The sequence below is a fragment of the Schistocerca cancellata genome, chromosome 2, assembly GCF_023864275.1.
Source record: "Schistocerca cancellata isolate TAMUIC-IGC-003103 chromosome 2, iqSchCanc2.1, whole genome shotgun sequence".
Classification (NCBI taxonomy): domain Eukaryota; kingdom Metazoa; phylum Arthropoda; class Insecta; order Orthoptera; family Acrididae; genus Schistocerca; species Schistocerca cancellata.
The window spans coordinates 981,240,557-981,263,066 of record NC_064627.1 but is presented as its reverse complement, the minus strand read 5'-3'; the positions used below and the strand labels follow the sequence as shown (position 1 = coordinate 981,263,066).

Below are 22,510 nucleotides of genomic sequence, written 5' to 3'. Positions count from 1 at the left end.
GTGTACGCGATACTACCACCACTTGTATATGTGCATATCACTATCCGATGACTTTTTGTTTCATCAGTGTATCTCTCTAAAAATTTGTCTTTACATATAAGAGAGTGCCTGAAGGTACTAATCTAGGCAGGTAAATTAAATACATAAATAAGATTATACCGGTCTGCATAAATTCATTATATATGTTGAAGAATTTGGTTGAACAACGTCAGCGTATTAGTGTACTTGTGACGCTGCAAACTGGAAGAGTTACATAAACGAATAAATTGTAGAGGAAAATAGTCTGCATTAGTTATAAAACGCTGTATACATTTACATTCTGAAGACTTTCCAGTTTTAGATTATGCCAGATCCTAGTTGCAGGCAATGGTTATGTGATTCTGTGCAAATGATCATGATAATTATCATTGCAACCGTGGATAAAAGTGATTTCCTTTCTTTCAAAACCATGCAAGTGATATTTTTATCTTAAGGAAATTTTACGAGAATTTTGAGTGAAAAAACGGTCCTATCAGGACCATCTACGACGGGCTTCTAGCAGTGGGAAAAGTGTGCTCTAATTTAAAATGGAGTATTAGAGAGCCAGTTTAAAATACACACACACACACACACACACACATTAATTTTACAGAGGAAGCAGTCCCTCGGAGATTTATCCATTCTCTTAAGTCTCTGTACTCTCTCTAAGAGGGCGACCTTGGGCTTTGGTGGTGGACCATGCTTTAAGGCTGAATATAATGAGAGTCTGGCTCATCTTCACTTGGAGCCGCGGATCACATGGCGTTACTGTTCGAGCGTTCTCGATGAATTCAAATAATTAAGTGAACTACTGAATGGGAGCGAACCTCGCCATTCAAAATCTGTCGTAGAAAGGCGCTTCGAGCACAGTCGGTCGTATCCACAAGCAACTGTCCCTGATTTTATCTTAAATATTTTCTTAAAACTCAGGGGATAGCAGTTGATGTAGTGGGCTATCTAGTGAGTTTACTACGTTCCTAGCTAAGCACCTCGGTGATAAATAATAAACTGATGGTAGTTGTGTGTTTAATTACTAAGATAATATCGAAACGGATCTTCAAAAAATAACGTACACATTATTACGGAAAGCCAAGCAATTTGTTATTGAACGGTGCATCTGATTTCAAAGTGGCACGAATATATCACATTATTTTTAAGGGGGGTACGACGTCAAACGGTCCGACTTGGAGCAGGAGAGGCACCAAAGGACATTTTAATTTCCACTGTCTATACTTTTCCAAATAAATTCATAAAACATTCTCAGAAGGACCAGGAAGGATTCAGAATTCACACTCATAGCAGTGGAAGTTCGAAAACATAACGAAATAAATTTTTTTTTCACGTGAAATTTCATCATTTTATCACTTACTAATGGCAGCATTTGTTGCTATAGTTACACTTCTCTTCATAAGTAAGAGACATGGTTCGATGAATTTTGCACAGCATACAAACCATACTTAAAGGTGTATGAAACTCTAGAATTTTCCAAATCTATTAATAACTGTGGTAAAAATTGAAGTAATTAATTACAAAATTTGTGTTTTTTCTAAACATGAAGTTTAAAATACAACAGATCATTCGTTTTTTCATAAATTACATAAATAAATTCTAGAGTTTCATACACCTGTAAGTATGGTATGTATGCTGGGCAAAATTCATCGAAGAATTTCTCTAACTTATGGAGTAAAGTGTACCTATAGCAACAAATGCAGCCATTAGTAAGTGAAAAAATGATGAAATTTCACAAGTAAAAAGTTATTTTGGTATGTTTTCGAACTTCCACTGCAATGAGTGTGAATCCTGAATCCTTCCTGGTGATGCTGACAAAGTTTTATGAATTTATTTGTAAAAGTATAGACACTGGAAGTTAAAATGTCCTGTGATGCCTCTCCTGCTCCAAGTCGGTCCGTTTGACGTCCTACCCCCCTTAAACATAGTCACCTTAGTCTCTGTGGACAGCCGTGGAAACTTTCTACCAATCGTTTAATTCCTCACGATAGAAATGCGCTCGTTGTGCACGAAGCCATTCGAGAACTGCTGTGTTAACGTCCTCATCGTTGGAAAATATCCCCCAGACATTCTTTCAGCTTGCCGAAAAGAAGGAAATACCATGTTAGAATTTAACTTCGCGATCGGCATCACACACGTCTGTGCAGCTTTGCCCAAAATGTTGACATAAATTCACTACGGCTTGATGTAACATAGCATTTGCTCGACATACCGCCAGATACTCAAGGTGGCTCCGTGTGTAATACAGACGAGCCGTCCTCAAGAATCGTATAATTCTCATACTTCCGTTCTGGTGGACGTTTCCAGTTCCATTTCAGTCGTACGCTCTAATGCACTTATTACCCGTACCGACTCAAAATTATGTCTGCGACAAACCCGGAGCATGTAGACCTACTCACTTCTGACAATGTGCCACTCGCGTGCGCAATGTTCTTAGCATTGAACGACACGTGAAATTTACTCTCTGAAGTCACAACGTAGCATTTACTCATATTAAAGGATCGTTCACTCAATACCCATTCATTTCTCTTTGTTTCATCATACTGCACTACTGGCAATTAAAATTGCTACACCAAGAAGAAATGCAGATGATAAACGGGTATTCATTGGACAAATAGATTATACTAGAACTGACATATGATTACATTTTCACGCAATTTGGGTGCATAGATCCTGAGAAATCAGTACCCAGAACAACCACCTCTGACCGTAATAACGGCCTTGTTACGCCTGGGCATTGAGTCAAACACAGCTTGGATGGCGTGTACAGGTACAGCTGCCCATGCAGCTTCAACACGATACCACAGCTCATCAAGAGTAGTGACCTGCGTATTGTGACGAGCCACTTGCTCGGCCACCATTGACCAGACGTTTTCAATTGGTGAGAGCTCTGGAGAATGTGCGGGCCAGGGCAGCAGTTAAACATTTTCTGTATCCAGAAAGGCCCGTACAGGACCTGCAACATGCCGTCGTGCATTATCCTGCTGAAATGTAGGGTTTCGCAGGGATCGAATGATGGGTAGAACCACAGGTCGTAATACATCTGAAATGTAACGTCCACTGTTCAGAGTGCAATCAATGCGAACAAGAGGTGACCGACACATGTAACCAATGGCACCCCATACCATCACGCTGCGTGATACGCCAGTATGGCGATGACGAATACATGCTTCCAATGTGCGTTCACCGCGATGTCGCCAAACACGGATGCGATTATCATGATGCTGTAAACAGAACCTGGATTCATCCGAAAAAATGACGTTTAGCCATTCGTGCACCCAGGTTCGTCGTTGAGTACACCATCGCAGGCACTCCTGTCTGTGATGCAGCGTCAAGAGTAACCACAGCCACGGTCTCCGAGCTGATAGTCCATGCTGCTGCAAACGTCGTCGAATTGTTCGTGCAGATGGTTGTTGTCTTGCAAACGACCTCATCTGTTGACTCAGGGATCGAGACGTGGCTGCACGATCCGTTACAGCCATGCAGATAAGATGCCTGTCATCTCGACTGCTAGTGATACGAGGCCGTTGCGATCCTGCACGGCGTTCCGTATTACCCTCCTGAACCCACCGATTCTATATTCTAGTAACAATCATTGTATCTTGACCAACGCGCGCAGAAATGACGCGATACGATAAACCCCAATCGTGATAGGCCACAATCCGACGTTTATCAAAGTCGGAAACGTGATAGTAAGCATTTCTCCTCCTTACACGAGGCATCACAACAACGTTTCACCAGGCAACGCCGGTCAACTGCTGTTTATGTATGAGAAATCGGTTGAAAACTTTCCTGCAGGCCTGTGTGGCCGAGCGGTTCTAGGCGCTTCAGTGTGGAACCGCGCAACTGCTACGGTCGCAGGTTCCAATCCTGCGTCGGACATGGATGTGTGTGATGTCCTTAGGTTAGTTAGGTTTAAGTAGTTCTAAGTACTAGGGGACTTATGACCTCTGATGTTGAGTCCCATTATGCTCAGAGCCATTTGAACCATTTCTTGGACACTTTCCTCATGTTGTTACGTTGTAGGTGTCGCCAACCGGCGCCAACCGTGTGTGAATGCTCTGAGCATCTTCTTTCTGTCGGTTAAATTTCGCGTCTGTAGCACATCATCTTCGTGGTGTAGTAATTTTAATGTCCGGTAGTGTAATAAAAAGCTGCACGCATATTGGTGATAGGAAGGCAGCTCCAGTCCCACAACACACGTCTCGAAAACGTTGTGCTACATCGTGTTAAAGTAAACTGACGTCAGTTAAATATGGCTCTCGCTCCACTTCCGTTGTACGGACTTTGTGCTCCGCAGGTGTTTGGCGACTTCCCGGGCTCGGTCATCTGGAACCCCAACACGCAGCTGTCGGAGGACTGCCTCTACATCAACGTGGTGGCGCCCAAGCCGCGGCCGCGCAACGCCGCCGTCATGGTGTGGATCTTCGGCGGCGGCTTCTACTCGGGCACGGCCACGCTCGACGTGTACGACCACAAGACGCTCGTGTCCGAGGAGAACGTGATCCTCGTGTCGATGCAGTACCGTGTCGCGTCGCTGGGCTTCCTCTTCTTCGACACGAGCGACGTGCCGGGCAACGCGGGGCTCTTCGACCAGCTGATGGCGCTCCAGTGGGTGCACGACAACATCCACTACTTCGGCGGCAACCCGCACAACGTGACGCTGTTCGGCGAGTCGGCCGGCGCGGTCTCCGTCAGCATCCACCTGCTGAGCCCCCTCAGCAGAAACCTCTTCTCACAGGTGAGCGCCCAGTCCTCAGCACAGCGCAGCTCGTTCTTCGAAATCAGTAATTTATTTCTCCAAGGAACAATTAACAAGGTCCCATCACCTTACGACAAGGAAATATTAGCTACATATTTCTTTTCTATGCATTTTATGTAACTGTATACAGGGTGTTACAAAAAGGTACGGCCAAACTTTCAGGAAACATTCCTCACACACAAAGAAGGAAAATATGTTATGTGGACATGTGTCCGGAAACACTTACTTTCCATGTTAGAGCTCATTTTATTACTTCTCTTCAAATCGCATTAATCATGGAATGGAAACACACAGCAACAGAACGTACCAGCGTGACTTCAAACACTTTGTTACAGGAAATGCTCAAAATGCCCTCCGTTAGCGAGGATACATGCATAGACCCTCCGTCGCATGGAATCCCTGATGCGCTGATGCAGCCTTGGAGAATGGCGTATTGTATCACAGCCGTCCACAATACGAGCACGAAGAGTCTCTACAGTTGGTACCGGGGATGCGTAGACAAGAGCTTTCAAATGCCCCCATAAATGAAAGTCAAGAGGGTTGAGGTTAGGAGAGCGTGGAGGCCATGGAATTGGTCCGCCTCTACCAACCCATCGGTCACCGAATCTGTTGTTGAGAAGCGTACGAACACTTCGACTGAAATGTGCTGGAGCTCCATCTTGCATGAACCACATGTTGTGTCGTACTTGTAAGGGCACATGTTCTAGCAGCACAGGTAGAGTATCCCGTATGAAATCATGATAACGTGCTCCATTGAGCGTAGGTCTAAGAACATGGGGCCCAATCAAGACACCACCAACAATGCCTGGCTAAACGTTCACAGAAAATCTGTGTTGATGACGTGATTGCACAATTGCGTGCGGATTCTCGTCAATCCACACATGTTGATTGTGAAAATTTAGAATTTGATCACGTTGAAATGAAGCCTCATCCGTAAAGAGAACATTTGCACTGAAATGAGGATTGACACATTGTTGGATGAACCATTCGCAGAAGTGTACCCGTGGAGGCCAATCAGCTGCTGATAGTGCCTGAACACGCTGTACATGGTACGGAAACAACTGGTTCTCCCGTAGCACTCTCCATACACTGACGTGTTCAACGTTACCTTGTACAGCAGCAACTTCTCTGACGCTGACATTAGGGTTATCGTCAACTGCACGAAGAATTGCCTCGTCCATTGCAGGTGTCCTCGTCGTTCTAGATATTCCCCACTCGCGAGTCATAGGGTGCAATGTTCCGTGCTCCCTAAGCCGCCGATCAATTGCTTCGAACGTCTTCCTGTCGGGAGACCTTCGTTCTGGAAATCTGTCTCGATACAAACGCACCGCGCCAAGGCTATTGCCCCGTACTAATCCATACATCAAATGGGCATCTGCCAACTCCGTATTTGTAAACATTGCGCTGACTGCAAAACCACGTTCGTGATGAACACCAACCTGTTGATGCTACGTACTGATGTGCTTGAGAGCAATGAGTCGCATGTCAACACAAGCACCGAAGTCAACATTACCTTCCTTCAATTGGGCCAACTGGAGGTGAATCGAGGAAGTACAGTACATACTGACGAAACTAAAATGAGCTCTAACATGGAAAGTAAGCGTTTCCGGACACATGTCCACATAACATATTTACTTTGCTTCCTGAAAGTTTGGCCGTAACACCCTGTATACAGGGTGCAGGAAAATTGTGTCACGGAATTTTAACCCTTCATAACTGATGAAACCATTCGGTCTCGTTACCGCAACGGCACGTCGGCCGGTCTCGTTCCAACCTCGGTCCCGTTCCCGTGTGTCTCGGTCTTGGTTGCGCTCAGCCGGACTCGTCCTTCTTCGCGTGGCCAATCGTCGCAGTTCCACTGTCGACTGCTCCTAGTTGGTTTAGTATCGAGTTGTCGTTGTTCGTTTCGTTCGCTTCGCACGTCCATTCTAGATCTGTTTGAAACCTTTTTTGAGCTCTGAACTGCTGATTCTTTTTGTATTCTATTCAGCGTCCACTAACGCTAATGAAAATGTATCTTATAATTACGTAAACTACGAAAAAGTACGTGGTATGTAATACATACACCTTTTCAGGTAAGAAAACGGCGTATCAGCTTACTTCATTATGTCGATAAACAGAAGAAGAAATAATTGTAAAAAGGCAAGATTTTTTGTTATACACCTGCAAAGAATGTCGGCACGGCACACACGAGTGGCCATTTTCCGTCTTTTTTCTCTTCCAAGGTAAAAGAACATGTTCATTGTTATGTAAGGCAGATCGGCTTATAATCGAATGAAATCCGCGCTTCGTAATCGAGTGTCTGGTGTCACATTTTTTAAAGAGAATATGATAACTCCTACAATGCTATTTCAGTAGTAGAGGTTGGCGCACGAAATATCGGCCCCGAGTACTAGACTACTCATTGTCGCTTACCAATCGTCATCTCTTGTTTCGAAGTTCTTTGGATTGGCTTGGTATTTCTCCACTGCCTAATTATTACATGTTTATCTATTTAGCTCGTATCGGTCAACGAATGGTGCGTAATTGGCGAGTAGTCTGTACTCGGGACCGGGTTTTCGTGCGCCACCTTACATTATTGTACTTCGATCAGCCACGTAAAGCTACAGTTGGCTAGACGAGCTGTCTTGCAGAATCACGAAAATTACAAGGGTGTGAGAATTCTGTTGCGAATAAAAATTCTGTACTCCAGGGGGGAGGCAAGTGCCCCCTCTAGGCTCCTTCCATCCTTCAGTCACCTAGGCTACTAATTTTCAGTTTTTCATAAGAACCATATACCAAGCACAATGAACGGTGAACGAGTAAAAATGAACGTTTCCTAACAAAGAGAGATCACCAGTGAACAAGTTCTCAATGTTGAACAACTTTTCTCATCTCTAGTAGGAACCAAAATTACTAATGTTCTGTAGGTCGACAACGCACAATTTTTAAACTACGTAAATTTGGCGCTTCGCACTCCTATTGGTCACAGGATTGCCCTGATGCTGGAAGTTCTGCAAAACGCATGACCGCGAATGCTTTGCCTACCGGAAATCTCGCAGGCGCGGCCCCCACGCTCGGTGGTAGCGCGCCTGCCTTCCACTCTGGGGGCCTGGGGGCGAATCCGCCGGGGTCCCGACACATCTATTGTAGTTTCATGATGAGACATACGGGGAACAAACCCGTCAACAGCTGTTATTTCGCGTACAGAAAGTATTTTACACATTGTGTCGGCTCTGAAAATGGCCTTTTTTTTATAGCTATGACATTGTTTACTTAAAGCAGGTGCTCGGACTGGCGAACCTCTGACGCGACAGAAGCGAATGGTGCTTTGCCAAACTCTTTCAACGATTCCTGCCATTGCCGTGATGTGATTGGCGGCACGTTGAAAGCGATCCATTAATTCCCCTTCGCTTCTAGGTGGTTCGCGTCTGGGTGGGCGAACTAGAACCTTGAAGAATCCCTACAGGGAAAAGTCCGTTGGCGTGAAGTCTGGTGATCTCGGGGGCCATGTCCTACGATCACCTCTGCCAATTGCCCGGCCGACGAAGTCTTCATTTAAATATCCGCGCGCAGCACGACTGTTATGTGCGGGCGCCCCATCATGCTGCAACCACATGCGTAGCTGTATGTCCAGGGGAGCATCTTACAGCAGTCCATGTAGAGTTTCTTTCCAAAAGTGAAAGAAATTGGCCCCTGCAAGTCGAGGAGGTAGACGCACCGGCCCAGTTATATGGTCCCCCACAAGGCCTGCCCAAATGTTGAGCGAAAATCGTTCCTTGTGTCCGTGGACGTACGTGACGTAAGGGTTTCCATTGCCCAGAAATGAACGTTTCGAGTGTTTAAAGTGCCATTCAGATGGAAGGTGCACTCCTCGGGACACAACACAATGGCGGGGAAGTCGGGATCTCGTGAAATACGTCGCAGAAACCACCGGCAAAACCCCAACCTGTGTTCATAGTCCGCCACAGGATTCAGGTCTTGGGCAGGGTGGAAACTAAATGGATGCTGGCCGTCATCCCTCAAAACCTCCCAGACTAACCGATGAGTGACCCCCATGTCGTGTCCAACCGCTCGACTTCTTGTCGTAGGCGCTTCCTCGAAGTGGTCGAGAATACTCTGTTCAAATGCAGCATCCCGTCGTGGTCGAGGTCTTCCAGCATCACCATGCTATCCCGCTGACGAGCCTGTTTCGCCAAGTCGCCGGTGAACTGCTGTAAACGTTTGCCGGTGTGGGTGGCGTCTTGCTTTCTCAAACAACCGTCGAGCTTCATGCGCATTACCGTCGTCTAGTCCATAAACAAAAACCACATCTCGTTGTTCTTCAAACGAATCCTATGACGCCATGCTTACTGTATGACTAAACCGCAGGTGACGTGTGTGCTCCGAAGCGAAGCTTACGTCTGAATGCCTCTGACGTGAGGTGGAGAGAAAAAGCAAGATCTATTCGACACATTTGCGTATCACTTTTGGCAATGACGGGGTGAGGGACGTTTGTATCGTTTGTATGTGTGAACCGACACCCATAGCGCTGCCTGTCAACCGACGAAGGGCAACGAGGCAATCACACGGCCAATCGGAGCAACTGGCGCCATGTTTCCGTAGTTTAAAAATGGTGCGTTGTCGACGCACACATCATTAGTAAGTTGGGTTGCTATTGACATCAGCTACCCGGGGTTAAAATTTCGTGTCACAGTTTTTCGCCACCCTGTATATACACTCCTGGAAATGGAAAAAAGAACACATTGACACCGGTGTGTCAGACCCACCATACTTGCTCCGGACACTGCGAGAGGGCTGTACAAGCAATGATCACACGCACGGCACAGCGGACACACCAGGAACCGCGGTGTTGGCCGTCGAATGGCGCTAGCTGCGCAGCATTTGTGCACCGCCGCCGACAGTGTCAGCCAGTTTGCCGTGGCATTCGGAGCTCCATCGCAGTCTTTAACACTGGTAGCATGCCGCGACAGCGTGGACGTGAACCGTATGTGCAGTTGACGGACTTTGAGCGAGGGCGTATAGTGGGCATGCGGGAGGCCGGGTGGACGTACCGCCGAATTGCTCAACACGTGGGGCTTGAGGTCTCCACAGTACATCGATGTTGTCGCCAGTGGACGGCGGAAGGTGCACGTGCCCGTCGACCTGGGACCGGACCGCAGCGACTCACGGATGCACGCCAAGACCGTAGGATCCTACGCAGTGCCGTAGGGGACCGCACCGCCACTTCCCAGCAAATTAGGGACACTGTTGCTCCTGGGGTATCGGCGAGGACCATTCGCAACCGTCTCCATAAAGCTGGGCTACGGTCCCGCACACCGTTAGGCCGTCTTCCGCTCACGCCCCAACATCGTGCAGCCCGCCTCCAGTGGTGTCGCGACAGGCGTGAATGGAGGGACGAATGGAGACGTGTCGTCTTCAGCGATGAGAGTCGCTTCTGCCTTGGTGCCAATGATGGTCGTATGCGTGTTTGGCGCCGTGCAGGTGAGCGCCACAATCAGGATTGCATACGACCGAGGCATACAGGGCCAACACCCGGCATCATGGTGTGGGGAGCGATCTCCTACACTGGCCGTACACCACTGGTGATCGTCGAGGGGACACTGAATAGTGCACGGTACATCCAAACCGTCATCGAACCCATCGTTCTACCATTCCTAGACCGGCAAGGGAACTTGCTGTTCCAACAGGACAATGCACGTCCGCATGTATCCCGTGCCACCCAACGTGCTCTAGAAGGTGTAAGTCAACTACCCTGGCCAGCAAGATCTCCGGATCCGTCCCCCATTGAGCATGTTTGGGACTGGATGAAGCGTCGTCTCACGCGGTCTGCACGTCCAGCACGAACGCTGGTCCAACTGAGGCGCCAGGTGGAAATGGCATGGCAAGCCGTTCCACAGGATTACATCCAGCATCTCTACGATCGTCTCCATGGGAGAATAGCAGCCTGCATTGCTGCGAAAGGTGGATATACACTGTACTAGTGCCGACATTGTGCATGCTCTGTTGCCTGTGTCTATGTGCCTGTGGTTCTGTCAGTGTGATCATGTGATGTATCTGACCCCAGGAATGTGTCAATAAAGTTTCCCCTTCCTGGGACAATGAATTCACGGTGTTCTTATTTCAATTTCCAGGAGTGTAACTTACATGAAACAGCTATAATAATTTAAGAGACTCTTCTGTGGTTTCTGCCATCGCATTGTATCGATTATGTATTATCTAGTGACAGGCGTGATTGAGACTACTTGCGCCGATTTATTGATCATGATATGTAGCATGTTGTGAAATGTTTCCCTATGATAGACATTCTGCACGATTCGATAATATTGGCCACCAGTAATCTACAGGGAGAACTATTCCGAGAATTTAGCATCTCGGTTGTCAATAATGTAGGTGGCTGTATCGTACGTCCGATCGTCCATAGAGCTGTTTGGCAATCGGGTATCGCGTGCTGTCAGGCCACGTCAGTTCCCTAACGTGCAGATAGCAAGCGATCGTTCTATCAGTGATGGCTAGTAACTGACTGACAGAATTATATGTTTCTTCCGCTGCTCCACAAACAAATCTGTGCGTGAGCGAGTCAACGTTTCCTCATTGTGGCAGGCAGCTGTTGTACTGAGATGCATTCTGTGCAGTTTGCTGTTCGTAGGAATTTTATCACTGAGAATCAGATATCGTCGTGAACAAATCCGTCACGGCAGGAACATCTGATGTCGTGTCATGTCATGTCATGTCATGTCATGTCCAGTTCACTTGTTGATACCGACCTCTGGTGGATTGTAGCTTACAAATAGGAATGCAGAGATCTTATTCTCAAAAGAAGCATCCGATTTAAAAAAAGTATGACTTTTACGTACTTCGACGTGCAGCCTTGGGGTGCCTTCACTATTACATATAGGGAGACAGTTTTCTTTTACCTTCCACAGATGATCAAGCTGTCCTCCATCGTATGCAAAAATAAGATCCAGATGGCATTCAAACTCGCCTCCTTCATTTGCGAGCATGTCTGGAGTTAATGCGTTCACTATTGTTGCTATGCGACAAACTCTCGGCTAACATAACGAGTGGACTCAATTCAAAGTCAGACTAATCCCATATTCAGGAAATGGTCACACGGGTGCAGATGGAGAATCCTGCATCATCGCTCTCCTCAAGGTCCTAGTGGAGGTACTTTCCCTATGCTTTCCTCCGACCTGTTATGAAGTGTAATGCATATAAATGTGCCTTGAGTATAGTGTTGTGTTCCTGTAGCTATGGGTGTAGGGAAGAGAGAGGGTGAAACCCAGTGCCAGCACATATTTGCAGCTTACTCCTCTCAAAAAGTACCAAGGGGTCCGCCAAAATTTACGTCCTCCTCCGACGGACAGAACGCCATCAACAGTGTGACATGCCTTCGCTTCATGAGACACTGCGTAGAGGTCTGAAGTTCAACCCAGGACGTTGGCGCAGTGACTGGCGGGCAGGAACTTCACACCACCACTTCTCCTCCACCTGCTGGCCAAAGTGAAAATCTCCCACTACTAGGAGTCGAAGACGTGTAGCTCCAATTCGAGTGCCATCGCTGGAGCGAGCATTAGCGACCTCGGCACAGAGCCGGGTTAGACGTCTACGAACTACGTGAAGAACGTAGTTGAATCGTACATAAATGACGAGTGTCAATAAACTGCTGGCGCCATAGTCGAATACTTTGCCGTGTAGATGATTCAGTGCCGTACTCTTCGGCCAGAAATAACTCTGAACATTTGTAACTTAATCATATCTGTTTAAACGAAGAACGCGAAACACCTTTCTTTCTGTGTTACCTCGACTCGACGCACCTTCGGGTATGAGCGACCGAGCGATTTGCACCACGGCGATCCCTAAGGTCGAATACGCGATCCAACAAACTGATGCCAAAGTAATCTTCTAAGTTGCAACGAGTAATTTACTGTTTGCCCCTAGTTTCTATCAGTGTCCATGCAGGAAACATAGTCTTCTCTAATCGAATAAAGCTTTCGGAAACTTCTCGTCGACTGGAATATGATAACTGAAGCCTCGATGAGACATGAAATTGTAGCGTTGACTCGCACGGACAGCAGAGAGATAGTCCAGTCTTTGTAATATGTGTAACAACGTTGATATGGCTCCACAGGGTAGATCACTTTGTACATACATAAAGCGAGGTTCTCTCTTTTAATCATTTGAAATACATTTTTCTTTCGTGGAGTTACTTAATATTCTATCGCGCGTTGTGCTGTGCAAAATACTTCTCACAGTAATCTCAGAACGCAGTTTGCCTTAGCTGTATTTTTTATGCTGTTTATCTCCTACTAATTTTAACCAAACAAGATTATCAAAGAAAACAGTCAATATATGTATAATTGTAAAGAGTAAGATTACATAAATTTTTAATAGAATAAATGGCACGGTGACCTGTACGATATTTTTAGTGAGTTTCAGTGAGGTCCCAACCTACGTTCATCTTCATCTACATCTACTTGTTGTTGGTGGCTATCTCATCTTGCTATCAGTGTAATGTTACAAACGCATGAATTTCTCGTTCTATACGGTATGTTCCTCCATCATTTTATCTATTTATTTAATAAAGTAGTGATATAAATAAATTTTCTCCCCATCATTCGATATGACACCTCTCCATTAGTTGTCTAATCTACAGATAAAATCTGAAGCACTCTTCTATCGCAACCTATTTCTAAGTCTTCGACTCTCTCTTCTCTGTACAGTTTCTCGACCACGTTTCACTTCTAAACAAAGATACACTGCAAAAAACTTCAAAAAAGCTTTGTGAATTTAAATATTTTGTCAGTGCTAACAACTTTCCGTTTTTTAGAAGCGTTTATCTTGATATTTCCAGTTTGTACTGTACACCTCGTCTGCTTCGACCATCGACAGTCAACTGGCTGACAAGAAACAAGCCACAGCCACTACTTTTAGTGTCTAATTTCCTAGTGTCTAAGTTCACCCAGATTCAACTGATTTAGTTCGACCATATACTGATTACCTTGTTTTCCTTTTGCTGATGTTTATTAGTAATCAAAACGTCACGGTCCCGGGTTCATATCCACCATAGCTTAAATTCTCAATAAAATTTATCAGCAGTAGCGAACGTAAATTTACGGCGTAAAAACTCACCCTGGCTTGCCAATGGTCCTGTCAAAGGCACGAAGGAGCGCACGGAGGTTCAGGACTCATTCTTGCACTTGGGCTGGAAACTGCCCCAACAAGGAAGAAGAATCAACAATGATGAACGGCTCGAGGATGCAGGATACGATGGAGACCACTGTTTTTAAGACACATCATGTATATTGACTGGACGCGTGGCTTGTGATTCAAAATGATTTCTCCCTTGGCAGAAGATTTCGGACTAGTCCCCATTCGGATCTGCTGGAGGTTACTGCCAAGGTGATCATGAGAGAAACATCCAATAACCAGAGAAAGGATAACGTTCTTCGAGTCGGGGCATGGAGTGTCAGAAGTTCGAACGTGATAGGGAGGCTAGAAAATCTGAAAAGGTAAATACTAAGGCTCAGTCTAGATAAAGTAGGTGCCAAAGAAGTTAAATGGAAAGAAAATAAGGATTTCGGGACCGACGAATATATCAACAGCTATAGAAAACAATATAATGGGAGGAGGATTCGTCATGAACAGGAAAGTAAGGCAGAGAGTGCGTTACCGTGAACAGTTCAGAGATAGGGTTGTTCTCATGAGAGTCGACAGCAAATCAACGCCAAAAGCGGTTGTTCAGGTATAGATGTCAAAGTCACAATCAGAAGATGAACGGAGAGAGAAAGTATATGAGGATACTGAACGAGTAATTACGTACGTGTAGGGAAATTATTATCTATTAATCGTGTACGACTGGAAAGCGTTTGTTGGGGAAGGAATATATTATTCGGAAATACGGGCTAGGCAGTAGGGATAAGAGAGGAGAAACACTGATTGGGTTCTGCAATAAAATTGAAATGGTAATAGCGAATACTATGTTCAAGAATCACAAGAGGAGTTGATATACTTCGAAAAGGCGCGGAGACACAAGAAGATTCCATCTGGGTTACATCACGGTCGGACAAAGATTCTGAAATCAGATTTCGATTGTAAGGTTTACCCAGGAGAACATACAGACTCAGATCACAATTTAGTAATGAGGAAGAGTAAACAATGGCACAGAAGAGTCAGTTTGGAGGGAAGTGGGATACTGAAGTGATGAGGAATGACGAGATGCGTTTGATGTTCGCTAAGAATGTGGATACTGCGATGGTAAGGAGTATCACGGTAAGGATTTCAATTGAAGAAGAGAGGACATCTGCAAAAATGGTAATCACATGTGTTGAACAGACTAATATAGATCCAGGAAAGGTAACTGCCAAGAAATCTGTGATAACTGAAGCATTACTATAACTGATCTACGAAAGTAGGTGGTACAAAAACGTTCAATAAATATAGGAATATGGCAATAGAAATCCATTAGAAATGAAATTAATAAGAAGTGCAACCAGTCAAGCGGAAATGGCTTCAGGGAAGGTGTGAAGAAATCGGAAAAGAAATGATTTTCTGAAAGACTGACTCGGCATATAGAAAAGTCAAACGAACCTTGGGTGAAATTATAAGCACCTGTGGTAACATTAAGATTGCAATGGGAAAGCCGCTGCTAACGCAGAGGAGAGAGCGGATACATTGAAAGAGTATACTGAAGGTCTCTGTGAACGGAGGACTTGCTGATAACGCGATAGGATATGAAAGTGGAGTCGGTATGAAAGACATGAAGGATCCAGTTGAAGTTCCCCGGTTTGGGGCACTTTCACAGTTCAGTTAATTACGCTCAAACATCAATTTATTGAACCCTCAGTTTATGTTCACAGATATAAGTTCAGGGTCCGTTAACAGTCCAAAAAAATAAGAAAAGTCCTTGAAAATAAAGGAATGACTTCTTTGACATCTTAAAGTTGTTCGAAAACAACAGAAGTAAATCTCTGCATGACACTGTCTTCAGAAAAGTTCTATCGCAAACGAAACAGCCTGTCCTCTTAGACGTCAGTAGTAGGCAGGAATATATTATTGCCTGCTGCTCACCGGGCGAGGGCAGTTACGTCCGCATGGCGGATGACTACCAGGTGGCTAATGGTCTAGCGATGAGGCCTCGGACTGTCTGAGGAAAATGGATTGGCGGAAGCAGCAAATGGTCCAGAGATATGGCGGCTTCTACAGCTCTTGAGCGCGCGCTCTGAACTAACCTGCTTGATGCAGGTCAGGCGAAGTTCGGCTGACTTAGGTCGGTGCGCCTATGGAACTGTAGCGACGACCCGCATAGCGGTGCTACGTTGCGGGTTGTCGGCTTCGCGGGAGACCCCAGAAACACGCCAACAGTGTTAGAATTTAAAAGGGTCTGGTTGATTATTTGTAAAGGGCCGTGTTGATCACACAAAACTTTTACAGTTCTCTATTTCGGCAACTGCCGTATTCAGATCTGTTACAAAGCGTTGTGGTGTAACCAACTAAGTTCAGTTATCTGAGGGAAAATCCGTAACGAGCCTGATGATACATACGAAAAATAATTTAAAAAATATTTACTTGATTAACAGACAGGCTCATCAGCGATACATACCATAAAATACTCTGATTGAGGTATCAAAATCAACATTATACATGTGTTATAGAGTAAGCGCTGGTGATGGCCTGGAAACGTCTGATATTCATTCAAATAACTGTGGCCAGTAGAGGGCACTGTAGTTAGGATATATGAGTAATCAGTATCGTCAGTTTAATAGTTAAAATGCAGTATACGTAGTCATTAATTAAAATTACTTCAGACAGTATAGTGAGTGTCTGACAATAAAACATGTACAAACCCGCGGCGACATAGTCGCGTACATGAACAGTGATCCAATACTGTCAAATCTTTTTTATTCCAGTCTTTCATCGCAATATCAATCCTTTTGACGATGACCGGTTTCAGTCAGTAATGACCATCCTCAGATCTACAATACAAAAATATATACAACTAGTGAGCAGTGTGTCTTTCAACACAATATAGCGTTACGTATCACAATATACTATCATATAACCAGGGAAATATTCAGATAAAATATGGTGAAACCATATCCTGAAGTGAAAAGGCCGTAATGGCATCGTCAAAACATATAAATGTACTCAGAACAACATCGTCACATAGATCTGAAATAAGGTGTAGAATAGGTCATATCGTACACACAGTCATTTTTGAACTACAGTAGCTAACAGCAATAGGTTTGCTTACATCCCACATAGATGTCGCTACTGTGGGATTAAATGTAGTCATCATTTACGTAAGAAACTTAGTCTAATAAAAACACATTAGGTCAAATACATGTAGCAGACTTTTAAATATAGATAACTGAAATGGTTGAAATGGTTCTGAGCTCTATGGGACTTAGCTTCTGAGGTCATCAGTCCCCTGGAACTTAGAACTACTTAAACCTAACTAACCAAGGGACATAACACACATCCATGCCCGAGGCAGGATTCGAACCTGCGACCGTAGCGGTCGCGCGGTTCCAGTCTGTAGCGTCCAGAACCGCTCGGCCACTCCGGCTGGCATAGATAACTATTATAGAAACCAACTGTGATACAGTATGGGTAACTGTATTCGTCTTTTACTGTATCACAATTGGTTTCTATAATAGTTATCTACATTTAAAAAGTCTGCTACATGTATACATTTTTATATTCTAGACCTGAGGATGGTCATTATTGACTGTAACCGGTCATCGTCAAAAGAATTGATATTGTGATAAAAGACTGGAATCGGTGGAATTAGATCCATCCTTAAGATCCACATAAAAGGTGCTAATAATAATAATTGGAAGCTTCTCTCCTGGCAAAGTAAACCACACAGTCGTGTAAAAGCCAGTACAAAAAGTTTAAAAATAACATCACATTTATAAATCGAAACCTTCCAGCATGACAAAGCAATTAAATAATAACTGCAAGTGTAGGTAATTACAGAAATAGTGACAGTTAATTAAAAAGTCGATAGTTGGTAACACACCCGTAGAGGAATTTCAATGGCGCTACCCGTGACTTCTGTGTGCGAAGGCCGAGCGGGGTAGCCGTGCGGTCTGGGCGCCTTGTCACGGTTCGCCCCCCCCCCCCTCACCCCTCGGAGTTTCGAGTCCTCACTCGGGCATGGGTGTGTGTATTGTTCTTAGCGTAAGTTAGGTTAAGTTAGTTTAATTAGTGTGTAAGCCTAGGGAACGATGAACTCAGCAGTTTGGTACCGTAGAACCTTAACACAAATTTCCAATTTTCTGAACGAAGTTCTTGTTTTCTTGTGGCTTAACTTGCGCCAGAAGTCCCAGTCCCTTTGCCGCTGGTGGACGGCGCACACAACCGCAAGCCAAGCTGCTAGGCGCTCGGCGCTGCTCAGACTAGTAGATTTCTGAATACATCAAAATCAGCATTCAGGTTAAAAACATTCTGTTCATTTGCATTAACTCCGGCTACCGTATCCTGGGTACGTAAGTTTCGGTATCTTCGAGTAGGTTCAGTAGCTATCCCATTGGTACCTCATCCAACTCTTTCATCTTATCCTCTATGTTTCCTGCCATATGTTTTTCTTTATCCAAAACTGTACTGAAAGCGCTGTTATTTCGGCAATATTTATTCCCTTTAAAGCGCGCCTCTAAATTACTTCTCTTCCGACCTATATAAACTTTGTCACAGACCCAACAGTTTATCTTACAAACACCAGATTCTAAATATTTATTACCGTTGTTGCCACCTTCGTGGCGTAGCCTAGAACCAATTGTACCTTCCGTTTGAAATGCAATTTTTAACTTATTTTTTTCTGAAAACTTGTGCAATTCTGTCACTTGTTGTTGTTGTTGTTCTGGTCTTCAGTCCTGAGACTGGTTTGATGCAGCTCTCCATGCTACTCTATCCTGTGCAAGCTGCTTCTTCTCCCAGTACTTACTGCAACCTACATCCTTCTGAATCTGCTTAGTGTATTCATCTCTTGGCCTCCCTGTACGATTTTTACCCTCCACGCTGCCCTCCAATGCTAAATTTGTGATCCCTTGATGCCTCAGAACATGTCCCACCAACCGATCCCTTCTTCTTGTCAAGTTGTGCCACAAACTTCTCTTCTCCCTAATTCTATTCAATACCTCCTCATTAGTTATGTGATATACCAATCCAATCTTCAGCATTGTTCTGTAGCACCACATTTCGAAAGCTTCTATTCTCTTCTTGTTCAAACTATTTATCATCCATATTTCACTTCCATACATGGCTACACTCCATACAAATACTTTCAGAAACGACTTCCTGCCACTTAAATCTATACTCGATGTTAACAAATTTCTCTTCTTCAGAAACGCATTCCTCGCCATTGCTAGTCTACATTTTATATCCTCCCTACTTCGACGATCATCAGTTATTTTGCTCCCCAAATAGCAAAACTCATTTACTACTTTAAGTGTCTCATTTCCTAACCTAATTCCCTCAGCATCACCCGACTTAATTCGACTACATTCCATTATCCTCGTTTTGCATTTGTTGCTCCTATCAAGACACTGTCCATTCCGTTCAACTGGTCTTCCATGACCTTTGCTGTCTCCGACAGAATTACAATGTCATCGGCGAACCTCAAAGTTTTTATTTCTCCTCCATGGATTTTAATACCTACTCCGAATTATTCTTTTGTTTCCTTTTCTGCTTGCTCAATATACAGATTGAATAACATCGGGGAGAGCCTACACCCCTGTCTCACTCCCTTCCCAACCAGTGCTTCCCTTTCATGCCCCTCGACTCTTATAACTTTCTCTAAGTCTACAAATGCTAGAAACGTAGGTTTACCTTTCCTTAATCTATTTTCTAAGATAAGTCGTAGGGTCAGTATTGCCTCACGTGTTCCAACATTTCTACGGAATCCAAACTGATCTTCCCCTAGGCCGGCTTCTACCAGTTTTTCCATTCGTCTGTAAACAATTCGCGTTTGTATTTTGCACGTGTTACTTATTAACCTGATAGTTCAGTAATTTTCACATCTGTCGACACCTGCTTTCTTTGAGATTTTAATTATTATATTCTTCTTGAAGTCTGAGGGTATTTCGCCTGTCTCATACATCTTGCTCACCAGATGTTAGAGTTTTGTCATGACTGGCTCTCCCAGGGCCGTCAGCAGTTCTAATGGAATGTTGTCTACTCTTGGGGCCTTGTTTCGACTCAGGTATTTCAGTGCTCTGTCAAACTCATACGCAGTATCTTATCTCCCATTTCATCTTCATCTACATCCTCTTCCATTTCCATAATATTGTTCTCAAGTACATCGCCCTTCTACAGACCCTCTATATACTCCTTCCACCTTTCTGCTTTCCCTTCTTTGCTTAGAATCGGTTTTCTATCTGAGCTCTTGATATTCATACAAGTGGTACTCTTTTCTCCAAAGGTCTCTTTAATTTTCCTGTAGGCAGTATCTATCTTATCCCTAGTGAGATAAGCCTCTACATCCTTACATTTGTCCTCTAGCCATCCCTGCTTAATCATTTTGCACTTTCTGTCGATCTCATTTCTGAGACGATTTGCCTGCTTCATTTGCTGCATTTTTATATTTTCTCCTTTCATCGATTAAATTCAATATATCTTCTGTTACCCAAGGATTTCTACTAGCCCTCGTCATTTTACCTACTTGATCCTCTGCTGCTTTCACTACTTCATCCCTCAAAGTTACCCATTCTTCTTCTACTGTACTTCTTTCCCTCATTTCTGTCTATTGTTCCCTTATATTCTCCCTGAAACTCTATACAACCTCTGGTTATTTCAGTTTATCCAGGTCCCATCTCCTTAAATTCCCACCTTTTTGCAGTTTCTTCAGTTTTAATCTACAGTTCGTAACCAATCCATTGTGGTCAGAGTCCATATCTGCCTCTGGAAATGTCTTACATTTTAAAACCTAATTCCTAAATCTCTGTCTTACCATTATATCATCTATCTGATACCTTCTAGTATGTCCAGGATTTTTCCATGTATACAACCTTCTTTTATTATTCTTGAACCAAGTGTTAGCTTTAATTAAGTTATGCTCCGTGCAAAATTCTACCAGACGGCTTCCTCTTTCGTTTCTTACCCCCAATCCATATTCACCTACTATGTTTCCTTCTCTCCCTTTTCCTGCTCTCGAATTCCAGTCACCCATGACTATTAAATTTTCGTCTCCCTTCACTACCTGAATAATTTCTTTTATCTCATCATACATTTCATCATCATCTGCAGACCTAGTTGGCATATAAACTTGTACTACTGTAGTAGGCGTGGGCTTCGTGTCTATCTTAACCAAAATAATGCGTTCACTATGCTGTTTGTAGTAGCTTATCCGCACTCCTATTTTTTTTATTCATTATTAAACCTACTTCTGCATTATCTCTATTTGATTTTGTATTTATGATCCTGTATTCACCTGACCAATGTCTTGTTCCTCCTGCCACCGAACTTCACTAATTCCCACTATATCTAACTTTAACCTATCCATTTCCCTTTTTAAATTTTCTAACCTACCTGCCCAATTAAGGGATCTGTCATTCCACGCTCCGATCCGTAGTACGCCAGTTTTCTTTCTCCTGATAACGTCCTCTTGAGTAGTCCCCGCCCAGATATCCGAATGGGGCACTATTTTACCTCCGGAATATTTTACCCAAGAGGACGCCATCATCATTTAACCATACAGTAAAGCTGCATGCCCTCAGGAAAAATTACGGCCGTATTTTCCCCTTGCTTTCAGCCGTTCGCAATACCACAACAGCAAGGCCGTTTTGGTTAGTGTTACAGGCCACATCAGTCAGTCATCCAGACTGCTGCCCCTGCAACTACTGAAAAGGCTGCTGCCCCTCCTCACGAACCACACGTTTGTCTGGCCCCTTAACAGATACCCCTCCGTTGTGGTTGCACCTACGGTACGGCCATCTGTATCGCTGAGGCACGCAAGCCTCCCCACCAACGGTAAAGTCCATCGTTCGTCGCTTATAAATGTGAAATCCTGCCACCCTAAGGAGCATAAATGGGCATACTCAGAGCCATGATCAACAGAATGCGAAAACTAGACAAGTAGCCAGGGTAAGCGGGTGTAAAGACCGTGATGTAATGAACCTTTATAATAAAGTGCAGTCGCAAAATACTGATGAGGAGGAAACAACAACTCCAGCGGGCAAGATGTTTGTTGCCATACCATAAAATGGTGCATTTTCCAACGGCATTGCACACATATTTAGAATCTGGTGTCTACAAGATCAACTGCCGAAAGAGTCAGGCTGGAAAACAGGAAGGAATTAAAGACTCATTTGAGAGAGAGTCAAAATAAGATTTTTTGCATAAAGAAAAACGTACAGTGGAAAACATAGAGGGTAATGTGAAAGTGTTGCATAAGGTACCAAAGGGGCAATTACTGAACCTACTCATAGAAATGGAGATTTATGTACAAAGAAAACGGCAACCGGAATTCTTGCTGAGTGAACCGAATGAGTTTAACCTGAGTGCTTATTTTGATGTATTCAGAAACCTACTAGTTTGAGCAACATGGACCGCCGCAGCAGCTTGGCGTGCGTTTGCGTGCGCCGGCCACCAGCGGCAAGAGACTGCACCTTCTTCTGCGAGTTCCGCTACAGGAAAACAAGAACTTCGTGCAGAGAAGCCTCGAGGCAGCGCCGTGAGATCCCATTCCGAATGTGTTATCGATTATCGACATTTTAACTGACTGCCGCTGTTTCGTTATGG

General features: G+C 44.4%; 1 protein-coding gene across 1 annotated transcript in view; it reads left to right on the top strand.

Moving 5' to 3' along the window:
• Positions 1-22,510, top strand: part of LOC126160312 (acetylcholinesterase-like) — a gene marked incomplete at its 5' end in the record, with an annotated part of 424,414 nt that overhangs the window by 13,033 nt on the left and 388,871 nt on the right. Inside the window, one exon of the mRNA XM_049916899.1 lies at positions 4,328-4,768. Coding sequence (XP_049772856.1) covers positions 4,328-4,768 — 441 coding nt within the window. The remainder of the gene's footprint in view (positions 1-4,327; positions 4,769-22,510) is intronic.